The sequence below is a fragment of the Megascapheus bottae genome, chromosome 14 (genome assembly GCF_031878675.1).
Source record: "Megascapheus bottae isolate mThoBot1 chromosome 14, mThoBot2.hap1, whole genome shotgun sequence".
Classification (NCBI taxonomy): domain Eukaryota; kingdom Metazoa; phylum Chordata; class Mammalia; order Rodentia; family Geomyidae; genus Megascapheus; species Megascapheus bottae.
Window position 1 is genome coordinate 8,545,694 of NC_143522.1, and position 26,523 is coordinate 8,572,216.

The following is a 26,523-nucleotide window of genomic DNA, read 5'->3' on the forward strand; positions in this document are numbered from 1 at the left end:
AAATTGTTCATCAGGTAAGGTATAGCAGTTCACATTCTTTCCAGGGCCAGGCAAAAGTAAGCAGCTTCCCCTTTCATAGATAGCAGATGTCAATCTACATCACGGTTAATCTATTCTTTATTTTTCTTAAGACACTGGTGGTGATATGTTACCTAACCTGGTCTTGAATCTCTGGGCTCAGCTGATCCTGCCTCAGGTTCTCATGCAGCTTGTGTGACATTAGTTTTTTGTGAAGCTGGCCATTTTTCATGTTTACTGCTTCAGAAACTGTTCCCCCTTTCCTTAGTCTTTTCAGGGTTTCTTTTGTTTCTTTGTAGGAGCGACTGAAGCTGGTGACTGTTTTGGGTGCTGGTCTTCTCTGTGGCACCGCACTGGCAGTTATCGTGCCTGAAGGAGTACATGCACTTTATGAAGATATCTTGGAAGGTGAGAAAGAGAAGAGCCTTATTTGAGATATGTTTTTGATTCAGAGGCTTGGCAGAAGAAAGGAACTCTTGAATTTTTTTTTACTCTACATTGAAAAGAGTTCTCGTTTTTTTGAGATGTAGTGTTACTCTGTAACCCAGACTGTACTCAGACTCACTAAGTAACTCCTGTTAGCCTCAAACTTGAAATCTTCTGGTTTGGTTTTTGTTTTTGTTTTGTTTTGTTTTTATGGGTCATGGGGCTTGAACTTGTCCTGGGCGCTGTCCCTGAGCTCTTCAGCTCAACCTACCACCCTACCCTTGAGCAAAGCCCCATTTCTCATTTTCTTTTTTTTTTTTTTTGCCAGTCCTGGGCTTGAACTCAGGACCTGAGCACTGTCCTTGGGCTTTCTCAAGGCTAGAGCTCTACCACTTGAGCCTCAGTACCACTTCTGGTTTTTTCTATGTATGTGTTACTGAGGATCGAATCTAGGTCTTTGTGCATGCTAGGCAAGCACTCTACCACTAGGCCAAACTCCTGGCCCTAACTTGACATTTTTGACATTTGAACACATCTTTAGTAGTTGACGGGGAAAAAGGTAACACTTATAATCCCAACTACTCAAAAAGCTAAAAACTGTAGAGGATCACAATTTGAAGTTTGCCTACCCCCAAAAAAGGAAAAAAAAATCAGAAAGATTTAATTTCTAGAAGCAATAGCAAAAAGCCAAGCTAAAGGTGTACTTCCTGTAGTAGAGTACAAGTCGAAAATAAGAAAGCTTAAAAAGAGCGCATGAGGGGCTGGGAGTTTGGCCTAGTGGTTAAAGTGCTTGCCTAGCATGCACGAAGACCTGGGTTCGATTCCTCGGTACCACATATATAGAAAAAAGCCAGAAGTGGTGCTGAGGCTCAAGTGGTAGAGCTCTAGCCTTGAGAAAGTCCAAGGACAGTGCTCAGGCCCTGAGCTCAAGCCCAGGACTGGCAAAAAAAAAAAAAAAAAAAGAGCGCATGACTCTTGTTCAACCCTGGTACTGGCACACTTGCACAACACAGACACACACAAAGTGATGCTGAAGGTTTGTTGTTTTGTGTTCTATGTTGTTTTGTTGGCTGTGGGGCTTGAACTCAGGTCCTGTGCACTGACCCTCTTTTTGCTCTTTTGCTCAACTCTACACTAATTAATTGGAAATAAGATGAGGCTGCCATTTAACCATGATTCTCAGGTCTCAACCTCCTGAATAGTGAGGATTACAGATCTAAGCCACCAGTGCCTGGATGGAGTTTTGTTTTGTTTTGTTTTGTTTTTTTTTTCCCAGTCTTGGGCTTGAGCTCAGGGCTTGAGCGCTGTCCTTGGACTTTCTCAAGGCTAGAGCTCTACCACTTGAGCCTCAGCACCACTTCCAGCTTTTTTCTATGTATGTGGTACCAAGGAATCGAACCCGGGTCTTCATGCATGCTAGGCAAGCACTTTAACCACTAGGCCAAACACCCGGCCCTTTTTTTTAAATTATTATTTGGGAAAGAATGAGGAATTGTTTTGAGACAGAATCTTGCTGTATAGCCCAAGCAGGTTTTGAATTCAAGCTCATCCTTTATCTGCCTCCCAAATGCCTGTATTATTGGATTGTATGAGTCATCATGCCTGGCATATTTGGATTCTGATTGAGACTAAATTGAATTTATTAATTTGAGATGAAGTCAACATTTTAAAAATAAAGTTTTCAGCTAGGTGCTGATAGCACATGTAAGCCTAGTTACTCAAAGGCTGAGATCTGAAGATCATAGTTCGAATTCAGTCCAGAAGACTCTCATCTTCAATTAACCTGAAAACTGGATGTAGAGCTCTAGCTTGAATAGGTAGAACATTAGCCTTTTGCAGATAGCTTACTGACAGCTCCCAGGCCTTGAGTTCAAGTCCCATGACTGACCAAGTAAATAAAGTTTTCTACCGGGCTTGGTGGCTCACGCCTGTAATTGTAGCTACTCAGGATGCTGAGATCTGAGGATTGTGGTTCAAAGCCAGCCCAGGCACCAAAGTCAGTGAGATTCTTATCACCAATTAGCCACTAGAAAATCAGAAGTGGCACTGTGGCTCAAGGGGTAGGGCAGTACCCTTGAGCTCAAGAGCTCAGGGACAGTGCCCAGGCCCAGAGTTCAAGTCCCATGACTGAAAAAATAAAATTAAGTTTTCCAATCTATGTGCACGGATGTCCCTCCATTTATATAGGTCATCTTTGATTCCTTACCTTAAAGTTTTTAATGTACAGATCTGCATACATTATTTATTATATTTATTCCTAAATATTTTACTTAATAAGATTGTAAATGCTACTTAAAATTTTTTCCATTTATGGTATTTCAGTAAATAAAAATTTACTATATTCATTTTACTATAGATTTTAAAAATAGATATCTTGGGGGCGGGGAGTTTGGCCTAGTGGTAGAGTGCTTGCCTAGCATGCACAAAGACCTGGGTTCAAGTCCTCGGTACCACATACATAGAAAAAAGCCAGAAGTGTAGCTCTAGCCTTAAGAAAGCTCAAGGACAGTGCTCAGGCCCTGAGCTCAAGCCCAGGACTGGCAAAAAAAAAAAAAAAAAAAAAAAAAGAAGTGGTGCTGTGGCTCAAGGGGTAGCGCAGTAGCCTTGAGCTGAGCTGAAGAGCTCAGGGCCAACGCCCAGGCCCAGGCCCAGTTCAAATCCCATAACTGACCCCCCCCCCAAAAAAAAAGGTTTCTTAGGACTTGGTACATAGCAATCACATAATTTGTGAACGTCAGCTGCTGGATGCTTCCCTTTTGAATTTGCCTTTTATTTCCTTATTGTCCTCCCTGGGCCATAGTGAGGCTGATTAGAAATGAAGGCACACACTCCCTGCTCTCATTCAGTCTTCCATCATTAAGCTTAATATTAACTGTGGGTGGTTTATGGATTCCCCTTTTCAGGTTGAGGAATCTTTTCTTTGCTCGAATGTTTATTCTAAATGGATATTAAATTTCATTGGATAATTCAGTCTGATTATATAATGAATTACAGTGATTGGTTTTTACATGTTGGATTAGACATATGCCTCTTTGTAGTTGTTACATATATTTTAGTTATATTTTATAGATTGCTGGATTCAATTTGTTTGTTACAAATTTTTGTGTTCCTCCTCTGTTCACAAAGCATATTGACCTGCGGTTTTTCTAATGGTACCTTTTAACAGACCTATGGTTTATCTTGAATAGTTTTGGAAGTTAATGTATTTCAAAGAACATGTGTTTTTATTTTCATTCTGTGCTTCATTATGCTTCATTGAGTCTAAACTATTTTGTACTTCCTTGCAACTTTCTCTTTCACCTGTTTGGTTTTAATTAATTATTAATGTATTTATTTACAGTACTTGTAACTAGGCAGGTGCTCTACTAATATGCTATACTCCTGGACCTTATGTGTTATTTAGAAGTTTGTGGCTTACTTTTGAAATATTACTTTTGAAATATTTGGGCTGTGTTCCCATTTTGTGCCCTCCTGGGTTTTTTTGTTTTTTTTTTTGCCAGTCCTGGGCTTGAGCTCAGGGCCTGAGCACTGTCCTTGGATTTTTCTCAAGGCTCGAACTCTACCACTTGAGCTCAGCACCACTCTGGCTTTTTCTAAGTATGTAGTACCAAGGAACTGAACCCGGCTCTTCGTGCATGCTAGGCAAGCACTCTACCGCTAGGCCAAACTCCCGCCCCCCCCTCCTGGTTTTTTTTTTGTTACTGATTTCTAGTTTAATTTCATTTTGGCTGGAGAGCTTATTTAGTATGATTTGAATACTTAGAAATTTTATTCTGGCTGGGCACTAATGGCTCACAACTATTATCCTGCTACTCAGGAGGTTGAGATCTGAGGAGCGAGGCTCAAAGCCAGACTGGGCACTCTTTTTTTGTGGGTCATGGGGCTTGAACTCTGGGCCTGGGCATTGTTCCTGAACTCCTCAGCAGAAGGCTACAGCCCTACCCTTGGAACCACAGCACCACTTCTAGTTTTCTAGTGATTAATTGGAGATAAGAGTCCATTGGACTTTAGTGCGCAGGCTGGCTCTGAATCGAGATCCTCAGATTTCAGCCTCCTGACTAGCAGGGATTACAGGTGTGAGCCACCATACCTGGCTATGAGACTCTTTATCTCCAACTAAACACCAGAAACCTGAAAGTGGCACTGTGGCTCAAGTGGTAGAACCTTGTGCTTAAGAGCTCAGGGACAATGCCCGGACCCAGAGTTTAAGCCCCAGAAGTGACCAAAAAACTTACATTATTCTGGAAAAGGTCATATTGGAGTTTGAATTTGGGGCCTAACTCTTGCTAGGTAGATGTTCTGTCAATTGAGTCACATACTCAACCCAACCCTTGAATACTTAAAATTTAAAAAGTTTTGTTAGGGGCCTGGGAATGATGCTTAGTAGTAGAGTTCTCATCTAGCATGCACTGGGTTTAATTCCTAGGTACCACATACACAGAAAAAACTGAAGTGGTGCTATGGCTCAAGTGGTAGGGCACTAGGCTGGAGAAAGGCTAGACCCAGGCCCTGAGTTCAAGCCCCAGGACTGGCCAAAAACAACAACAAAAATGTTTTTGTTAGTTGGTTGGTTGATTGGTTGGTACATGGTAAAAGGGGGTATGCTAAGCATGTACTCTGCCACTTGAATCGCATCTCCAGACCTTTCTTACTTTATTTGTTGAGTACGGTCTACTTGCCTCGATCTACTTGGACTATGATCCTTATATTTAGGCTTCCCATGTTATCCCGTGTAGCTGGGATAAAAGCACCAGCTTTTGGTTGAGATGGGAATCTCACTTCTTTATTTCCTCAAGTAGATGAGATTATAGGTATGAGCTGCTATGCCTGGTTTAGGTGTTCTCTAATGATCTAGAATATGGTTTGTCTTGTAAGATGTTCCATGTGCATTTTGTTGAAACCTGGTATAATGATCATTAAGTACCAGGTCTCTTTCATAACATTGGTCTTCCAGATCTTTGCTGATTTTCTGCTTATTCCATATGTTGATGAGATATAAATATTGAAGTCTCTTTGATAGAAATCCGAAGAATAGACAAATGTTTTTGTAGTATGCAAGTAGACATGCTCATTTCTTAAGTACATACACATTTGGGATTGCTATTATTTCTTAGTGAGTTGACCATTTTAATCATTATATGATACTCCTTTTCCATGGTAATTGTTAGGTCTGCCTGGAAGAAATGACTTTCCTTGACTCTGTCCCCCTGCACCCTGGAAATCCTGGCTTAGTACCTGTAACCTAGCAACTGGCATGCCTGGGGGCCCTGGGAGGCCTCCCAATCTGAAATATTTCCCTCATCCTCTGAGATCACATCCTCTTCTACTGTGGCCACACCCCTTCACCTCTCACGTCCAGCCTTAAGCTCTCTTGCTCCACCCAACTCCATCTTAGGTGGCAGGAGATCTGCTCTGTCCTCACACAATGAACACTTCTGAACTGTATGGAGTTTCCTTTCGGCAGACCTTACATTTGGTGCTTTGACTCGGATGAGGGAGGTGGTGAGGATCAGGAGTCCCTGGATCCTCTCCATTCCTCTGAGGATCAATCCACCTTCTGTGTCCCCCATCCCCCTTTCTACTGGTGGACCTCTGCCTTTGCTCTTGCTGGTGTGCATTCACTACAATCTTTCCTATCTGCACCTGGTGAGTGACTCCTGTTCTACTGGCCCTCTCTTTCTGTCTAGTTTTACTCACCCCTGCCTGGGGCTCTCAGTCTGTCTGGTTTAACACCCTCCCCCCCAAAATTTTCTCTTTTGAAACTGGATCCCTCCCTTCCCGCCACACTCCACTTTCCTGCTTATTTCCCGATCTATGTCCTTATTGACTCTGCCCTAAGGTTCTTAGAGACTCCACCCCCTAGTCCCCCCCCCCACCACGTTCTCACTGACTGCCCCTACCTCCTCACTGACCATCCCCCATCCTCAGACTTCCTCACCTCCTCTTAGTGTTTCTTACTACAGTGGGGCCTCATCTGTCTTACCCAACAGTCTTTCACACTCTTTACATGAGCCAAAACTGCTCATCTGGTCAAAGTGTAGGCTAGACAGTCGGTCTCAGTGGCCCCAAAATGGGACTTTTGATTATAATATTCTCAGGAATTTAGACAGTTTCTGCCAACGCAATCATGAATGGCCAGAGGTTCTATATGGTCAGGCTTTCTTTGCTCTTCATGTTTGCCCTTCTCTCTACCAATCCTGCTCAACTTTCCCTGTCCCCCTGACACAGGGGCAGCCTGTCCCTGCCAAATCACCTAAGAGCCTGGAGCCTTTTCCTAAAATAAAGTGCCTAATTCCCTACTCAACATTGAAGACTCTGATCCTCCTTCCCAAGCTGATCCTCCTTCCTAAGCCGAACCTTCTGTGCCTTCTCCTCCCCCTTCATCTCCTTTTTCCTCACCTTCCTAAGCTTTCATCTACAATCCTGTACTGGTGGCTCACAGCCTCCAGCAGCCCCCTTATTTCCTCTGTGAGAGGTGGCAGGGGCAGAGGGAATTTTTTGTGTCCAGGCCCCCTTTTCATCTCCCAGATGGAGAAATGACTGGGGTCATGTTCCCAAGACTCTAGTGATTATACCAAAGAATTTAAATACCTTGTTCAGACTACGCACTCACTCATGACTTATATACAGTCATGTCCTCTGCCCTTACCTCTGAGGAAAAGGAAAGAGTTTGGGTTGCAGCCCAGGCACATGCTGATGAAACCCATCCCCTAGACAATACTTTCTCAGTAGGAGCAATGGCTGTGCCCATGCCCCCCACACATAGGGAGGAGCCCAACTTATCCAAGATACTCAGCTTGGCAACAGAAGTCGGATGGTGCCCAGGGCCGCTGGATCCCACAAGCCTCACGATGGAGGAGCCCAGGGTATGTCTCCAGGTTGCAGGCAAGCTACTTGTATCCTTCCTTTTGGATGTGGGAGCCAGTTATTCGTTGTTACCTGAGTATTCCAGCCTGTCTTTTCCCTCCCAGACCTCAGTGGTGGGTGTAGATGGCCTTCTTACTTGCTCTGCAACTACCTATGTAGAATAGATAACTTTCCTTTTTCACATTCCTTTCTAATCTCATCCCATTTTTCCAGAACTAAGACTTCATCAGCCCCTCAAAGTCCCTTTCCTTCTCCCCCAATTTTACCTGAGGATCAAGACCCTTAATCTGTCTAGTTTACATCCTAAGTGGACAGGCCCTCATCAGGTCCTGCTGACCACTCTCACTGCAGTTTAGCTCAATGTAGCTCAATGGCCAACTACAATGGTTTCTTCGGTCAAGAGTAAAAAAGGGCCAGGCAAGGTGGCTCATGTCTGCAATCCTAGCTACTCAGGAGGCTGAGATCTGAGGATCGATTGAAAGTCAGCCCGGGCACTAAATAAAAATCAGTCGCTAAATAAAGACGTAGAAACTCTTATCTCCAATTAACCACTGGAAAACTGGAAGTGGCCCTGTGGCTCCAGGGGTAGGGTGGTAGCTTTGAGCTGAATAGCTCAGGGACAACATCCAGGCCCAGAGGTATGGTAGTAGCCTTGAGCTGAAGAGCTCAAGGACAGTGACCAGGCTGAGAGTCCAAGCCCCACAACTCGGGTGGCGGGGTAGGGCGGGGGCGGGGAGTAAAAAAGTGTTCTTGTTCTTGCCCCTTCTGATACCAATGATGACTCCAAGGTGTGCCTGCTCTTCCTTTGGACTTACCAAGGTAAAGCTGTCTTCGCTTCCCTGAAGAAGATGAGACCCCTGCCTCTTAAGACTTCTTTTGGATTTCAGCCAAGGCTGCATATACACAGTCACCGCCATGGAACTGTTACTGCTGCCTTCTGGACGGACAGCATCCCTGCCTTCTACCCCCAATGTCGATGCCACTTGTCAGCAGGAAGTAGCCAGAAAGAATTGGTGCCCCTTCACAACTATCAGAAAGCAGGAATGTTAGGTCTGCCTGCAGGAAATGACTTCTTCACTTATCTCTCTCTCCCCCCTGCACCATGGAAATCCTTGCCCAGCGCCTGTAACCCTGGCACCCTGGTAGCTGGCTTGCCTGGAGGCAGTGTGAGGTCCCTAAGTCTGAGGTATTTCCCCCATCCTCTGAGATCTTATCCACTTCCGCTGTGGCCACACCTTCTCCCCCTATATAATCTCTCGCTTCCACTATAAGCTCTCTTGCTCTGCTCAAGTCCATCTTGGGTGGCAGGAGGTCTATTCTCTCCTTACACAATAAACACTCTTCTGAACTGTGTGGAGTTTCCTTTCAGCAGACCTTCCAGTAATGTTCCTTATTCTGAAGTATATTTTAGCTCAATTGAGCCATCTAGTTTTCTTTTGATTGACATATCACTGCATTTCATAGTATAGCTTTTCCTATCCTTTCACTTTTAGACTGTGTTATCTCTTATATTGAAAAAGGGACTCCTTACAGACAACATATAATTTGGCAATTAAAAAAAACAAAACAAAACAATCCCTTGCCTTTTGATTGCTCTTTTTATTAGCCCAGGAGTCAGCACACCTTTTCTATGAAGACCACAAGAGCTGTATCTTTTAGGCTTTGTAAGCTATTGATCTCAATTGATGGTACTGAACTCTGGAAAAAGACTCTTGACTCATCATCTTCATTCTGCTATGGATCTAATGTCGTGAATTTTTTACTTCAGATACTATGTTTCTTGGGTTCTAAAATGTCTTCATGATTCCTTTTTACAGTTTTTGTTTCTCTGTTGAGGACATCCATTCATTTGATATATGTCCCCCTATAGTTAGTAGCTATAACTGGATAGCTTTGGATGTCTTTGGATTTTCTAGTATCAGTTATCTTTTGATATAACTGCCTTTTCCTTTGTTAATTGCTCAATTTTTGCTGTTTTTTTTGTATGTTGACCAATTTTGAATTATGTCTTAAAACATTTAGAACATTATAATTGGAGACTCTGGGTCCCATCAAATCCTCCAGAGAATAATAATTTAGTTTGTTTGATGAGACAGTTAACCTGTTTAGAATAAGACTACAAATTGTGTCTTGCCCTTTTTAGAGTGATAATTCTGGCATTAGTTCTATTTTCAAAGATTTTGTGATGCCTCTTTTGATGTGTCCTGTTTGTGCTGAGAATAAGGATAAGCCTGGGACTTGTGCAATAAGTACATAGATTAGAGGGATCCCTGACTCAGCCTTGATCCTTTCCTCCTCAGTACCCTTGTACCAGGCTTTCCTTTCAGGGTCCTCTGGCCAGAAAGGTTTCTCTTAGGAGTTTTTGCTGTCTGTGCTGCCACTGCATAGCTAGTAGCTTTGGCTACTTTCAGACAAAATGAAGGTGATAAAGCAGAACAGAACAGCTAGGTTTCTATACCTTCTGTACCACTACAGTTCCTCCTTCTAGCTGCTCTGGCCTAAAAAGTGTTTTGTTGTTGTTGTTAAAAAGTGTTTCGTTGTTGTTTTTGCCTGTGTTTTGCTGCTAATCTGATCTGTAACTGGGCTGCAAAATGGGGAAAAGGAAAAAGAAAACGAGTAGCAAAGTTCCCCTTCACTAGTACCTCTCAGTAATTGCTTTTTCCTTTGAAGTTTTTTCTGTGCTTGTTCATGGCAATTTTTTTGTGGTGGGGGGGGGTTACTGATACGGGGGCTTGAATGAGGGCTCTTAAACTCTTTCTTGCTTATACCTGGTATTCTTCCACTTGAACCACATCTCTAGTCTGGTTACTTGGAGATGGATTCCGAAGGACTTTGCCCAGGTTGACTTTGAACTGTAATTCTCCAGTTCTCCAGATCTCACCTCTGTAATCCTAGCTCCAGAGGCTAAACCACTGGTACCGTGCACAAATTCTACTAGTTTTCTAGAGGTTGTTTTTTGACTATATTTTGTTCAGAATTGTAATAATTTGTGGGTATTGAGGATGAAGTAGGCATATTCCATTTTGGTCAGTACTAGGTATCTCCATCATTCTTTTTCAAAAACAGAATTTTAATACACCAGTGAATTCTTTATTGTAGATCAAGCCAATTTTTTTTTGCTATATTTCATGTAAAGAGAGTGTTTGCATGTTACTACAGCCTATGATTTCACCCATCTGTGAACCTTGTACTTATAATAATTAACAGATTTTCTCTGATGCTTTAATATGCATTATTAAATACTAATTAACGTGAAAAAGAATTTAACACTCTTCTATAATTATACCTCTTAAAATCACAAATTAGATGGTAATCACTTTCATGTGTAGAAACTTTCTATAGAAAGTAATTATAAGAACTTAAAAATTTACTGAGCATTGCAGTGTATGTTTACTGTGGAATAAAAATGGAAGCATCATAATTCTTTGGATTTTTCAAAATTGGCATGTTGAATTGAAGAAGGCAGACTATTGAGTCAAAGATCTAAGTAAAAATTTATTGTACTCATAACTATGTGTTGTATTCATAACGTTTAATTGTCAAAACCTGCTGTTATCAGGAATTGTTTTGTATAGATGATCCATTAATTTTTACTTTCAGAATGTCTCTTAGAAACTGGGCACAGTGGCTTATACCTGTAATCCTAGCTACTCAGGAGGCTGAGATCTGAGGATCGAGGTTAAAAACCAGCTGGGCATGAAAGACTGAGAGACTTATCGCCAATTAACCACCAGAAAACTGGAAGTGGCACTGTGGCTCAAGGGGTCTTACCCTGAGCTCAGGGACAACGCCCAGCCCCTGGGGTAGAGCGAGAGCCTTGAGCTACTGAGCTCAGGGACAGCACCAAGGCCCAGAGTCCTAGCCCCATAACTGGAAAGAAAGATAAAAAAGAATGTCAGTTAGATCCAGGTGTGGCTCACGCCTGTAATCCTAGCTACTCTGGAGGCTGAGATCTGAGGATCTCTGTTCAAAACCAGCTCAGGCACTACAAAGGCCCCCCCACCTCCGCCGAGACTCTTATCTCCAGTTAACCACCAGAAAGCCAGAAGTGGTGCTGTGGCTCAAGGGATAGGTAGGATGGTAGCCTTAAGCTTAAGAGCGCAGGGACAACATCCAGGCCCAGAGTTCAAGTCCCACTACTGACAAAATAAATAAAATAAATAAATAAAAAGAATGTTACTTACAGATAACTGCCATTCCTAAGAAAGCTGCTATCTTTTTTTCTGTTTTGCTTTATAATAAAAAGACCTTGCCAGATCACTTAGGCAATAACTTAATAAATGGCATGTAAATCAGAAAGAAAGAGATAAAATGGTTTGTGTTGGCAGATGAGACTCCATTTCAATGAAATAAAGAGTATGGTGTCTTATAATCTAACTATGCTCTCTGAAGTAAAGAGAAAAACTTCAATAAATGGATGGCCTCAATAGTTATTCAACAGGGAAAGAATTAGTATCCAGAGTATACAAATACAAAACCTGGAAAGAATAAAAAATCTAATTAATGAATATGGGTAAGTAAATTGAACAGATGGTTCTTTTTTGTTGTTGTTGGGTTGGTCGTGGGGCTTGGACTTTATGCCTGGGTGCTGTCCTTGAGCTCTTTAGTACCCAGGCTGGCTTTGAACTGTAGTCCTCAGATCTCAGCCTCCTGAGTAGCTAGGATTACAGGTGTGAGGCACTGCATGGCTAGTTTGAACAAATAGTTCTTAAGAGAAGAAATACAAATGGCTAATAGATACATGTATCATTAGTGAGTCAAAACTACACTAAGATTCCATTTCACCCTAGTCAGAATAGCATTCATTAAGAAAATAAATGCTGGCAAGGATGTGTGTACATGTTTGTGTGTGGAATACTCATACATTGCTGATGGGAATTTAAACTAGTGAAACCACAATGAAAATCAGTATGAAGATTCCTTAAAATAGCTGGTTCCTTAAAAGAGCCAGTGATTCATATCTGTAATCCTAGCCAGTCAGGAGACTGAGATCCGAGGATCACAGTTAAAATTCAGTCTGAGCAGAAAAGTCCATTAGATTCTCTGAATAACTGAAGTGGAGCTTTGGCCTAGGTGTTTGAGTGCTAATCCTAAGCATAAAAGCATAGAGACAGTACCCAGGCCCAGCCACCCCCCCAAAAAAAAACCAATCCTTAGGCACTTTCCCTTGCTCTCTCCCTGTTTTTCCCTCCCATCACCACCCACCAGTTATATACTTCATTTTCAATATAGTATCCAATAAGTACAATTGCTGCATTTGTTCACCATTTGTTCTACTTTTTATTTGCAATTTTTTTCTACCAGTCTACATAACCTAGATGCTTTAGATTGTCATTTTTATTGTTACTGCTTTTCACTTGCCAGTTTTCATTAAAAATGACCTGGGGATAGATTCTGAGGAAACTGGAATGATCTTTGTTTTCTCTGATAAAAAAAAAAAAAAGATTTGGAATTTGTCTATAACTATGTTAATACTCCCAAAGCTGATTCGCTTCTATGTCCCAGATTTCTGAGAATGCTAGGCTTTCAAAATGTCTACATGCTATTAATGGAATACATAATACCTGAGTGTTTTCCATCATAAACTTTTAAGTTGAAGGAGTTTATGATAGGCTCTACTTAGTTTGATGTAAAGACATTTTATTTTTTTTTTGGCCAGTCCTGGGGCTTGAACTCAGGGCCTGGGTACTGTCCTTGGGCTTTTTCCAACCCAGGGCTTCATGCATGCTAAGCAAATGTTCTGCCACAAGGCCATGCTCCTGGCCTAAGACATTCAGTTTTTATACTGTGAGCCAAAGATACAACAGAATGGAAACTTCTACAGGAAGCTTATTTGGGAAAGACATTTTCTCATTGTTTCTTTCGCTCTAGGGAAACACCACCAAGCCAGTGGATCCCAGAATGTGTTTGCATCAGACAAAGCAGTGGTCCATGAACACGAGCACAGCCACGACCACACGAAGCTGCATGCCTATATCGGTGTGTCTCTTGTCCTGGGCTTCGTTTTCATGTTGGTGGTAGACCAGATTGGCAGCTCCCATGTGCATTCCACTGATGGTGAGTGGTGAGTAGTGATTGGTGAGTGGCTTTCTGAGCAAGGCAGTCAATTTGCAGTTTGGGAATTGACAAACGAACTGAACTCAATCTGTATCCATGGCCTTGTTTGTCTGCATAAAGTGGTGGGAATACTCATTCATAATGAGTTGTGACATGGCACAAGGAAATTTTTGTTTTGTTTTGTTTTTGGTTGGTTATAGGGCTTGAATTCTGGGCCTGGTGCTGTCCTTGAGCTCTTCAGCTCAAGGATACCACTCTACCACTTGAGCCACAGCACCACTTCAGTTTTCTAGTGGTTGCTTGGAGATAAGAGTCTCACAGACTTTAGTGCCCCGGCTGGCTTTGAAGCTTGATTCTTAGATCTCAGCCTCCTGAGTAGCTAGGAATATAGCATGAGCCACTGCGCCTGGCTTAGTTTTTACATACAATCCTATTCACAGTAACTTTTTTGTGTTAAAATCATGAGTTCAACTTTGGCTAAGTGAGTATCTTTAATATGGCTTATAGTAAATAAAAGAGATTCTGATACATAATTCATCTTTGATGTCATAGTGATGGAGATAAGCTGTTATAAAAAAAACCATGTGTTTATAGAGTCTACATTCATATATGTTGACAAGAGTTTTGCAAACAGAAAATATTGAAAAGCAGCATAGATACCTTGGTTCCCAGAAAGAGATCCTGTTATCAGGTGTCAAAATACTTGATAATTCCCTAGTTCTGTCACTGGAGTACTCGCAGATAGGAAAACTGGAACGTAGTGTGCCAATAAGTATGTTAAATCCTAATTTCAAGTAGTGATTTGTGAAAGCTATGTCAGATTATCTGCAGCTGGAAAATATCAAACTTATCTGATTTCTATTGGCAGTCAAGTGCAGATAATGCTAAAATTACTTGTAGTTTATTGTCTTCCTTAAAAATGGCTAAATTTGTCAGGCACCAGTGGCTCATGCTTATAATCTTAGCTGTTTAGGAGGCTGAGATCTTAGGATCACAGTTCAAAGCTAACCAAGGCAAAAAAGTCCATGAGACTCATATCTAATACATTAAAATTTCTTAGTGTTACTTTTTAGCAGTCAGCATTCATGAAGCAGCCAAACTTTTCATGTAAAACTCACTTTTTCTGGCCTAGAGATGTACAAGACCAAATTCAGGAGAATGACAGCACTAAAAAGAAGGGAGGATCTTAGAATGGAGACAGCTGGAGAAAAACACTGAGCCCCAAATTCAATACATTAACTGTATAGAACTCAAGTCTCTGGTTAACCTATTTATTTATATGGACATATTCCAGAAGGTAAAAGAATTAAAATGGGGGGCCGGGGACGTAATGGTAGAGTGCTTGCCTAGCATGCACAACGACCAGAGTTCAATTTCTCAGTACCACATACATAGAAAAGGCTGGAAATGGTCCTGTGGCTCACATGGTAGGGCACTAGCCTTGGGAAAGCCCAAAGGACAGTTCATTCCATCCAAGAACACATAGTGAAAGGAGACATCAGATAAACCTGCAGGGGAATGTGACTGTACTAAAAAACAAGGGAATGCAAGGAGGGCACTTTGTGGTCTTTAGTATTGAGATATGTAGTCAGACTAGAACAAGAAATGCTCCTTGTGGACATTAGGCACTTGACACAATATGCAACAGAAATTAGGAAGCAAGTAAGTACTAAGTTTGGTGAAGCTGATAACTATTATGACTATAAAGGTAATATCCTTTCTGTTAGGAAACACATGTATAAGTATTTGGGGATAAGTAATTATGTGTTCAAATTTCTAGAACAAAAGTAGATTTGTATATAGAGAGAAAGACCATGGATGTTAGTGATGATATAGGTAGGATAAAATGTTAGCCAATTGGTCAGAGAAAAATTTTAAATACGTCTTCATTTATTTCCCTCTCCAATGACTTCAAGGTAACTTATTTCAAAGCAGATTCCAACACTAAGCTTCTGTCCCTCTCTTCCATTGTACAAGCTACAAAATGTTTATCTGGCAGCAAATAGGCTCTTCAGTCATGTTAGAAAAGTGAATAAAATTCCATAGAAAACAAATATTCAAATAATTTCCATAGGAATGCTGATAAGTATAATCCCTTAAGTATAGTCCCCTTCCGTTGCTGCATCTGTGCCAGCCCTCCTCTAAAAAAGACAGTGAAACTAGCAATAATGAATAGAAATGATCCCTTTAAGCCAGGTGTGGTGGCTCATGCTTGTAATCCTAGCTACTCAGGAGGCTAAGATCTGAGGATCACAGTTCAAAGCCAACCCAGACACTAAAGAACGGGAGACTCCAATTAACTACTAGAAGATGGGAGGTAAGGCTGTGGTTCAAAGAGTAGGGGGTAGCCTTGAGCTGATGAGCTGAAGGACAGTGCCCAGGTCCAGAGTTCAAGTCCAGTGACCCACCAAAAAAAAAAAATCCCTTTAAATTCCTTAGTTTATATATCACTTACAGTAAACAGCTACTAAGATGGTATCTACATATTGATAGTAGCTGAAGCATAGGCTGCTGGGTGATGCTCCATCCCCTTTGCGTAGTACATTTATGGGCAGGGTGCTGACCCCCTGCTCACCACTTAGGATGGGAAGCTTTTGGTCTGGATTTGCTGTCTGAGCGGCCACATTGGTCATGATATCACATAAGTAGCCTTTAGAATCCATTGAAAGTAGAAGCAATAACACGTTTATGTGCACTGTTTTCTTTTTTTTTTTTTTTTTGCCAGTCCGGGGCTTGGGCTCAGGGCCTGAGCACTGTCCTTGGACTTTCTCAAGGCTAGAGCTCTACCACTTGAGCCTCAGCACCACTTCCGGCTTTTTTTCTATGTATGTGGTACCGAGGAATCGAACCTGGGTCTTCATGCATGCTAGGCAAGCACTTTAACCACTAGGCCAAACTCTCGGCCCCATATGTGCACTGTTTTCAAAGAACATCCAATCATATGTATCTTGGGCAGATCACTGCACTGAGTTACCCAATCAAAGTCATCACATGTTGGTCCCCAAGTACTAGATGAATAATAGCTTTTTATCTGACTTGATTCTGTTGTAATGGGGGCTTTACATATGTGTAATAATAAAAGGTGCAATTAAATAATACCTGTACTTCATCATTCACATAAAACAAGAATACAGTGGAATCATCATCATCAGAGCTTCTCAGGAGTTGATATTAAGTGCAAGTGTGAAAGCAGAATGGACGTAGTATTTGCCTGGGTCAGCTGTGAGTCTCACTCAAAAGGAAAGAGCTTGTCCAGTGCTGTTAAACCTCGCTGGTAAGCTCACTTTTAAGCTGCACATCCTTAGATCTTGGAAAGCTACTACCCATCTCAAGCAGATATATGCTGAAACCAACCTCAGCCCCATGTCAAAGACACAAGGGACATCAGAGACTGCCTTCAAGAAGAATTTAAGATTGGTATAGCCACTTGCCACATGGAAGCTGACAACAATTGACATCAACATTTAGATCTTTTGCCTTTTGCAAAAGAAGTCCTTGCGGCCATAGCATATCAGTGGGAATCTGCAAAACCAGCTTTTCCCTGGAAGTTTTCATCAACTCAACTCTGTTATCAAAAACCATTGTCTTAGAGTTGGAGGTGTGGCTCCTGTGAGCTGCAGGTACCAAGTCTGAGTCCTGGTCTTGAACCTAAAAAAAAAAAGTCATTATCTTGACTCTTAGTGACTGTGTATGCAACCTGAGACACTCATTTACAAGGATATACATAGATAATTCTCTCACAACCCATCCCAAAGGCAACTATGGTGCTCTGCTCTTATTATATTTGACTACATAAGAAAAGCTTGTGACCATTTTAGATGTTTCCTTGACAAGTCTTTGATATCTGTGCCAGTAAAGACATTATTATCAGTAAAAGAGACTTCACTCATTTTTTGGTCCAGAATGACCCTGGCAGTAAAGTTTGATCAAGGATATGGCAGCCAAACCTTTATTAAAGTTGTTTCTGGTTTCTTGATATGTGTCTGAAATGTACTAAGCTCCTAGGAGGGTGAAGGAATTCACACCTTAGCAATATGATTCGATCTTTTTTTGTTATTGTTGACTGTGGGGCTTGAGCTCTGGGTCTGGATTCTGTCTCTGAGCTGTTCTGCTCAAGGCTAGCACTCTACCACTTGAACCACAGTGCCAGTTCTTGTTTTCTGGTGGTTAATTGGAGATAAGAGCCTCATAGACTTTTGTGCCCAGGATGGCTATAAATCGCAGATCTCAGCCTTCTGAGCAGCTAGGATTACAGGCTTGTGCCACTGGTGCCTGGCAACAATGTGATTCTTAAGATGGTCCTTCAGAGTGAGTACCTGCTTGCTTCAGGAAATGCTATTGCCCAACCCAGAGCCAGAGCAGAAGTTGGAGGAGCACTAGGCTGGCTGCTTCTGTACCTGTCTGTCAGTTTACTTCTGCCTACCAGAGATCGGTTAGCCTGGTATGGCCCAGAGGTGTCCGCATGACAGGATTAATGCTGGTAGGAGACTGAAGTATTCTTGAAGACCTGACCTGGGCCTAAATAAAGTTAACAGGAGTTATGAGTCTACAAAATTTTTTTTTTTTAAATCATAGACTGGGGGCCGGGAGTTTGGCCTAGTGGTAGAGTGCTTGCCCCAGCATGCACGAAGACCCGGGTTCAATCCCTCGGTACCACATACATAGAAAAAAGCCCGAAGTGGTGCTGAGGCTCAAGCCTTGAGGAAGTCAAAGGACAGGGTTCATGCCCTGTGCTCAAGCCCCAGGACTGTCCAAAAAAAATCATAGACTGTAGGCCTAATGATATCTCATAACCCCATAATGAAGAATTAGATGTAGCATGTATTTTATTCTTCCTCAAGGCTATATATTATGTATAAAGGAAGGCCAAAACAAGCTCATTTTCCTTGCAGAGTAAAAGGAGTATTCTTATCATTTCATTGATACAGAAAATTTTTCTTTTCTTAGTGATTAGTGAGACTTTAACTTTCTTCCTTTGCAGTGTTTTTAAAGAATAACAAAATTTGTCAGTAGAAAATAACGTTTTTTTAAAAATGACACAACTTCTTATATTGTAAGCCCCTTTTTCCAGATTAAACTCTGAAATTTGTTGGACTAATGTCCAAGTGTCATTTCACCTTGCATTTCAATGTCTTCTCTTCTTTCCCCATCCTCCTTCTTATGCAATACTAGGCTTGAACTCAGGGCCTTATGCTCTCACTTGGCTTTTTTGCTCATGGTTGGTACTTTACCACTAGGCCACACTCCTTGCCCTCTATGAGACTCTTATCTCCAATTAACCACCAAAAAGCTGGAAGTGGAACAGTGGCTCAATAGTAGAGTTTTGTGCCTAGCATGCACAAAACCCTAGGTTCGATTCATGGTTACCACATACATCGAAAAAGTTGGAAGTGGTACTATGACTCAAGTGGTAGAACTCCAGCCTTGAGAAAGCTCAAAGACAATGTCCACCCTGAGTTCAAGCCCCAGGACTGGCAAAAAAAAAAAAAAAAAGTCTCATAGACTTCTGCCTGAGCTGATTTCAGACCTGGAACCTCAGATCTCGTGATGATCTTGCATCACAGGTCTGAGCCACCAGTACCTGACTCCAGTTCTCCCATCTTTTAACTTTACATCATTTGCACATATTTACTTGATTGTTCACCTCCTATAATCATAGTAGCATCTTTATGTGATACAGATGAAGACTTTTTTTCCCCACTCACTAGATAACTTACTTAGCAGCTATGGGATCCCCAACACTATGTTATACTCCATGAGACACATTGAAAGAGTAAAAAGTGGAAAACAAATTCATTGATTGCAGTCAACATAAGACATATTTAAGAAGCCAGTGCCAGTGGCTCACACCTGTAATTCTAGCTTCTCAGGAGGCTGAGATTTGTGATTCAAAGCCAACCCAAACACAAAAGTCTGTGAGATTCTTGTCTCTACTTAACCACCAGAAAACCAGAAGTGGCATTGTAGCACAAGTGAGAGTGCTAGCCTTGAGCTGAAAAGCTCAGGCACAGCACCCAGGCCCAGAGTTCAAGCCCCATGACCAAAAATAAAATAAAAAGACATACGTACAAAATACATTCCTTGGTTGCAGTCAACATATGACATGTTTAAGTGAAATGGTTTTATGTATCCAAAGTGAGGATTTATAAGAACCTTTGATGTTATTTGTAGAGCTGAGCTACTTAGAACATTGTTTTGAATTGGAACTAATCTTTGTTTCTTTGCTAATGCAGGTGGTTTTAGAATTAGGCTTAGAACAATTTCTAGGTTTTGAGTTGATGAACCGAAAAGTTTAGTAGTTGTCAAGAATTATAAGTGAAGCGATTTAGAAAGAAGAGAATAATGTTTTGTTGTTAAAGAAACTGGTATAACTGGTTTAGATAATGAGAAATATGATAGAAACAGTTAATGATTTAAGGGCCTCATGGTTTAAGGCCAGCCTGGACTTGTGGGAATGAAGACTAAGTTGGAAGAGGCTGGGGAAGGGAAAGAGGTAAGCAGTGACAGATAGGCCTGGAAAGAACTATCCTGCAGTTGAGCACTCTCGTAGAGAGCTGGAGGTTAAGGAGTATGAGGAAGTTGAGGCAGTGGAGGCTCACAGCTCAAACACTTGTTTATCTAGAGAAGCCTAGTTCAGATGAAGACTTCCCATCTACCCACTTATTTAGGATAAGGAGAACTTCTAAGTATTTGAAGCAAAAAGGAAAAGACAGGGCTGGGAGTTTGGCCTAGTGGTTAAAGTGCTTGCCTAGCATGCATGAAGACCCAGGTTCGATTCCTCGGTACCACATGTAGAAAAAAAGCCGGAAGTGGTGCTGAGGCTCAAGTGGTAGAGCTCTAGCCTTGAGAACGTCCAAGGACAGTGCTCAGGCCCTGAGCTCAAGCCCAGGACTGGCAAAAAAAAAAGGAAAAGACAGCAGGATATGATGGTCCCTGCTTGTAATTTTAGCCACTGGAATGCAGAGTCAGGAAAATGGTAAGTGCCAGGACAGCCCGAGCTACATAGTAAGAACCTTTCTTTAAAAAAAGAACGAAAACAAAAGAAAGAAATTGTGTACTTTTAGAGTGCTGTTGTATTTATTTATTCATTTTGCCAGTCCTGGGGACTGAACTCAGGGCCTGAGCACTGTCCTTGGGCTTTCCTCAAGGCTAGTGCTCTACTACTTGAACCACAGCACCACTTCTGGCTTTTTCTATGTATGTGGTACCGAGGAATCGAACCTGGGTCTTCATGCATGCTAGGCAAGCACTTTAACCACTAGGCCAAACTCCCAACTCATAGAGTACTACTTGAAGAGTGTCTATCTCACTTAATTCTTTATCATTTTCACTGCAGATCCAGAAACAGCAAGACCCATCAGTTCCAAAATCACAACCACACTAGGTCTGGTCGTCCATGCTGCAGGTAGGGTTGGATTGCGGTGGGACCTTTCCTTCCCATCACACAGAGTAGCTTAGCATACAGATCATCCATACTGAAGGGTCTTGGATTGGCCTTTGAGGCAGGTTGCTTAGAAACCCTCTATCTCAGGCATATTCTGTTAGGTTTACAGGAATGACTGTCTGTGCATTTATTTGTTTGTTTGTTTGTTTGTTTGTTTGCTAGTCCTGGCTTGAATTCAGGGCCTGAGCACTGTCCTTCTCAAGGCTAGAGCTCTACCACTTGAGCCACAGCACCGCTTCCGGCTTTTTTCTATGTATGTAGTACTGAGGAATCGAACCCAAGTCTTTGTGCATGCTAGGCAAGCACTCTTCCGCTAGGCTAAACTCCTGGCCCCGACTTGTGCATTTTTTTAATGCTTAAAAAAAAAAAAGAATAAGCTAGATGTGTTCATAGACTCAGTACTCTGGAGGCTGAAGTAGAAGGATTGTAAGATTTGGGCCAGCCTGGACTGTGTAGCAAGAACCTACCTAAGAACAAAAGCTGAGCTAGGTGCTAGTGGGTCACGCCTATAATCTTAGTTACTCAGGAGACTGAGATCTGAGGATTGTGGTTCAAAGCCAGCCTTGGCAGGAAAGTCCTTAAGACTCGTTTATCTCCAATAAACTACTAGAAAGCAAAAGCCAGAACTAGAGCTGTGGCTCCAGTGGTAGAGAGTTAACCTTGAGCAAAAGACAGCACCCAGGCCCTGAATTCAAGCCCCAGAACTGGCACCAAACAAACAAGTTGGAAATGCAACATGGAACCCTCCATTTCCATGCCCAGCAAATCTTATGGTACATGAAAATTATATACATAGTTCTAATAGACTTGCATGAAAACAGCCATGTTTCTATATTATCTGTGGCTGCTTTTTCGCAATAATAACAGTGTTGAATGGTTAGTAAATACTTCGGACCATTTGGTTTCTCCTATCTGGCCCTTTAAGTAGTTGGCAGCTCTCTGCCTGAGAATCTCATCTAGGAAAGAGCCTTGGCACAGCCTTGGTACTGAACAGCCCTGCTGCACAGGATAGGCCAGGGCAGTAGGTGGAATGCAGAAGACTCGCTACTGCTGATGGCCTCATTTGAGAGCCACAACCCAGTAGTGTAGTTCTGTCAAAGGCACATGAGGCCTAGTGTATGTATAAGATGAAGAAATGCTTCCTTTGGCATTCTTCTTGAGCAGTTTCCAGTATTACAGTTTGATGAACTAACCAGTATATTTTTTATCTTCATATATTTTCCATTAACAATAAAAATAATTGATATGGAATATTCTAGGTCTCATTCTGCCTGTCCTGGGGCTTGAACTCAGCCTCAGCACTGTCTTTGAGCTTTTTTTGCTCAAGGCTAGTGTTCTACCACTTGAACTACAGCTCCATTTCTTGCTTTTTGGTGGTTAATTGTAGATAAGAGTCTCAAGGACTTTCCTGCCCATGCTGGCTTCAAACCTTGATCTTCACATTTCAGCCTCCTGAATAGTTGGGATTATAGACATGCTATAGTGGTGCCTGGGAGAAGTATTTGTTTTAAAGATGAGAAGACTAGAGCTGGAATGTAGCTCGGTGGCAAAGTGCTTGTCTAGCAAGTACAATGTCCCGAGTTCGATCCCCAGTACCAAAAAAGAAAAGAAAAAAATACAGTTAAAACAAACAAAAGATATAAGAAGGCTAAACTTCAGGAAGATGAAGTAATTCCAGCCTTAGGTCCAGCTCTACCTGCCTCTAAAGACACATTCAGCCTACACCATTGTTGTTGTTGTTGTTTATAGAATCTTATGTTTTATTGTTTCCAAACTTAGCGGATGGTGTAGCTTTGGGAGCAGCAGCTTCTACTTCACAGACTAGTGTGCAGTTAATTGTGTTTGTGGCAATAATGCTACATAAGGTAAGCCAAGATTTGCTATTGAATATGTTTGAAATTAAAACTTTTCTGTGTCCTTAATGCCTTTCTGGAATGGAAAAAAAGTCTTTTAGTTTTTTAATTACTGTTCATTTTGGAGAATTACAAAATTCTGGTCACAGCTACTTTTTGCTATTTTCATAAATTCCTACTTGAGAGTTTTTTGCCACCATATGTCCAAACCGTTAAATTCTCTTTAGATTTCTCTATTTCATATATTTTTGTTTTATAAATATTTTTCTCTCCATGACTGGTTCTCTCTCCTGCTTAAAAAAAAAAAAACAACACAACATACACAACATGTAGAATCTTTTCTTAGTTTAGAAAATTAGTTCTTAGAAGTCAGGGCTCAGTCTTGATACTCTGGTTTTTTATTAGAGAGTTCATATCATGACATGTACATACTGATGTAGAAGCAAGCCATCCTTGTAGGGGTGCTAATAAGGGGTATTTGTCTTTCCCAGGCGCCTGCAGCATTTGGGCTGGTTTCCTTCCTAATGCATGCTGGCCTGGAGCGGAATCGAATCAGAAAGCATTTGCTGGTTTTTGCACTGGCAGCACCAGTTATGTCCATGGTGACATTCTTAGGACTAAGTAAGGTAAGTCTGAGCATGTGTGGGATCTGCCAGAACTTAGGATCTCTTATGTTGGATTTTCCAAATATATTACTTTCTCAAACCAAAGACAAAACTTAGTTGTGGGGCTAAGAGTTTAGCATGCACGAAGACTGAGGTTCAATTCCTCAGTACCATGTACATAGAAAAAGCTGGAAGTTGTGCTGTGGGTCAAGTGGTAGAGCTCTAGCCTTGAGAAACCCCAAGGACAGTGCTCGGGCCCTGAGTTCAAGCCCCAGGACTGGCACAGAAAAAAAAAGTTGTAAACACTTGTTCAAGGTAAATTCCAAGTCAGACCCTCAACATTTCCTTGTTCATATTGGTTCTAGTAGTATTTACATAAATGCATAGTCACAACCATCTACATGTGATATTGGGGTAGGCACATAAAACACCTTTGGCAATCTTTGAGAGTAGGGGATAAACAAGGGTGCTGTTTTCTCAGATTCTTCTCTTCCCGGCAGTCTTACCAGTAGACATTCAATATCTAGTTCTTTTTCACTGAACAGAGCTGCAGATCTGAAATATTTGTCATTTGTCAGCTCACAATCATGAGCACCCTTTCTCCAAGCTGGACCTTTCTGTCCCTTGTGATTTTGTCTACCTAGGCTTATAGTTCTTAGCAATAATCCTTCCCACTTGGCCTAAATGTCAGTGGGCAAGTTTAGGAGGAGAGTCGTAGAACCAAACTTAGCAATGAACTTAGCAGTTTGAAGGAACTGCTTTTTCCCATCTCCTCCCTAAAGCTCAGAGATTCATTACAGTACAATCCTGTATTAAAAGGAATATATAACAAATGAGGTAATTAAGCAGTGATTAAGCCCATTAGAGAAGGGTTTGTTGGTCTTGATTGCTAACAAATAAATTATAAACTCCTTTCCATTCACTGGAAGAGCTTGTGAGCAATATAGAGTTCCCTTTACATTATGACTTTTATTTCATTGAACAATGTAAGTTTTAGGACTTTTTCAGGAAGGTACTAATAATTCTGGAGGTATGCAGTTTTCACTGCCTCTGTGGAATGTTCTTAAAATTTGAATTTAATTGCACAACTATTCTAAGCTTTGTAGGGGTGGCTAGTGCATCTTGATAAGCACTATATCTCAAGTACTAGGCCTACAGCCTAGTGTGTAGAGGATGTTTTTTAAGTAGAAGTAGGATGAATGAATTGATATCTGAAATTGAATGTCTACATCAATCTGTTGATTCTATCCAAAGAATGTAGGTAAGGACTGGGGCATGGCTCTAGAAATAGAGCTACTGCCTAGTAAAGTTGAAGGTAAATATCAAATGCTCTCCCCACAAAGAAAAAAAAATCCAAGATAATAGATATATTAATTCTATTGGCTTAATCCATATTATACTTCTATAAATCATAACATCACTTTGTACCCATAGTATATATACATATGTGTATATGTAATTTTTAAATATTTTTACTTTTATTAACATATCTTAATATAGTACAAGGAGAGTTTACAGTGATAATTCTATAGATACATACAGTATTCATTGTTGTTGTTGTTGTTGTCAGCCACGGGGCTTGAACTCAGGGCCTTATTAGCTTTTTTTTTTTTGCCAGTCCTGGGCTTGAGCTCAGGGCCTGAGCACTGTCCTTGGACTTTCTCAAGGCTAGAGCTCTACCACTTGAGCCTCAGCACCATTTCCGGCTTTTTTCTATATATGTGGTACCGAGAAATCAAACCCGGGTCTTCATGCATGCTAGGCAAGCACTTTAACCACTAGGCCAAACTCCCGGCCCCCTTATTAGCTTTTTGCTCAAGGCTAGCACTCTACCACTTTGAGCCACAGCACCACTTCCTGCACTATTCTGTGAACAATTTATACCCTCCATTATATTTCCTTTACTCTCTTCGCACCTTCCCCCAAATTAGTGAACCAAACGCTGGTGGTTCACGCCTGCAATCCTAGTTCCTTGGGAGGCTGAAAATATGAGGACTGTGGTTTGATTCTAGCCAGGACAGAAAAGTTTTCAAGACTTCTTCTCAACTCATAGCTGGGTTCAACGGCATGTGCTTCTCATCCCAAGCTATGTGAGAGGCTGAAAACAGGATTATGGTTGTAGGCTTGTCTGGAGAGAAAAGTATGTGAAAAATTCCATGTCAGTGAAGGTGGATGTGGCTGCACACATCCGTGATCCTAGCAACTGTGGAAAGCCTGAAACAGAATGTGGCTCAGGCACACACCCAATGGAAAGTTAGACTATTCTGAAAGAATAGTGAAAAAGAAGCTAGAGACATGGCTCAGCAGTAGAGTGCCTGCCTGGTAAGCACAGGGCTCTGAGTTCATACCCAAGTACCAGCAACCAAACAAAATCAAGCAATTTGTTTATCACTGATTTTTCCAAACTCCCTGTAAATGATTTAGATCTACTCTCATGTCAAGATGTCTTCCATGCCTAAGACTGTACCAGGTATCCAGCGTGAATATTTAGTTTGGGACCTAGCCTGAATTCTACTTAATTTTTCCTTTTTGTCTTTTATCTCATAGAGCAGTAAAGAAGCTCTTTCAGAAGTCAACGCTACTGGAGTAGCCATGCTTTTCTCTGCTGGGACATTTCTCTACGTTGCCACAGTACATGTCCTCCCTGAGGTGGGCGGAATGGGGCACAGCCACAAAGCTGACAGCACTGGAGGGAGAGGCCTCAGCCGCCTGGAGGTGGCAGCCCTGGTTCTGGGTTGTCTCATCCCACTCATCCTGTCAGTAGGACACCAGCATTAAATGTTCAGGTTCCAGCCTCAGTCCATGGTTGCTTGCCATCCAGTGAGAACAGCCAGCCTGTGACAGCTGCTCACTTCCTCAGTGTCTTGTCTCACCTTGCCCATCTCCACCCGTGTTCCCAGAGGCCGGAGGGAGGTGAGAGTCAACCCCAGAGTAATGGAAAAGCTTGTAGAGTAGGAACAACACATTATGATTAGGTAGAGACTTGTGTTGTCTTTAAAAAGGTCTTTGGCATATTGAGTATTGATGTTTCTCTGAACCCTATTCTCAGGGAAGATGGAATTTAGTTTTAAGGAAAAGTGGAGAACTTCATACTCAAAAGTAAATAGTAATTATGAAAACACAGTATTCTGTAATTAAGCTAAATGTGTTTTTCCTTAGAGGCTCTGCCATTTTACCCATTGAGTTCTAACATGGTCCTCACCCTGGAAGCCTGGTGCTTTAGCATCTATGCCACATGCCTTGATAGAAGGCC

The 26,523-nt window shown here is 41.6% G+C and overlaps 1 protein-coding gene across 3 annotated transcripts in view; it reads left to right on the plus strand.

Moving 5' to 3' along the window:
* The window catches only part of Slc39a9 (solute carrier family 39 member 9), a 44,556-nt gene that overhangs the window by 14,946 nt on the left and 3,087 nt on the right, over positions 1–26,523 (plus strand). Inside the window, exons 2-7 of one of the 3 annotated variants that reach the window (XM_090344357.1) lie at positions 318–426; positions 13,183–13,368; positions 20,705–20,773; positions 22,592–22,677; positions 23,157–23,291; positions 25,818–26,183. In XM_090344357.1, the coding sequence (XP_090200483.1) occupies positions 318–426; positions 13,183–13,368; positions 20,705–20,773; positions 22,592–22,677; positions 23,157–23,291; positions 25,818–26,048 (816 nt within the window). In that variant the 3' untranslated portion in view covers positions 26,049–26,183. Of the gene's footprint in view, positions 1–317; positions 427–13,182; positions 13,369–20,704; positions 20,774–22,591; positions 22,678–23,156; positions 23,292–25,817; positions 26,184–26,523 lie in introns of those variants that run through there. The other 2 variants (XM_090344358.1, XM_090344359.1) reach the window with 2 other exon arrangements.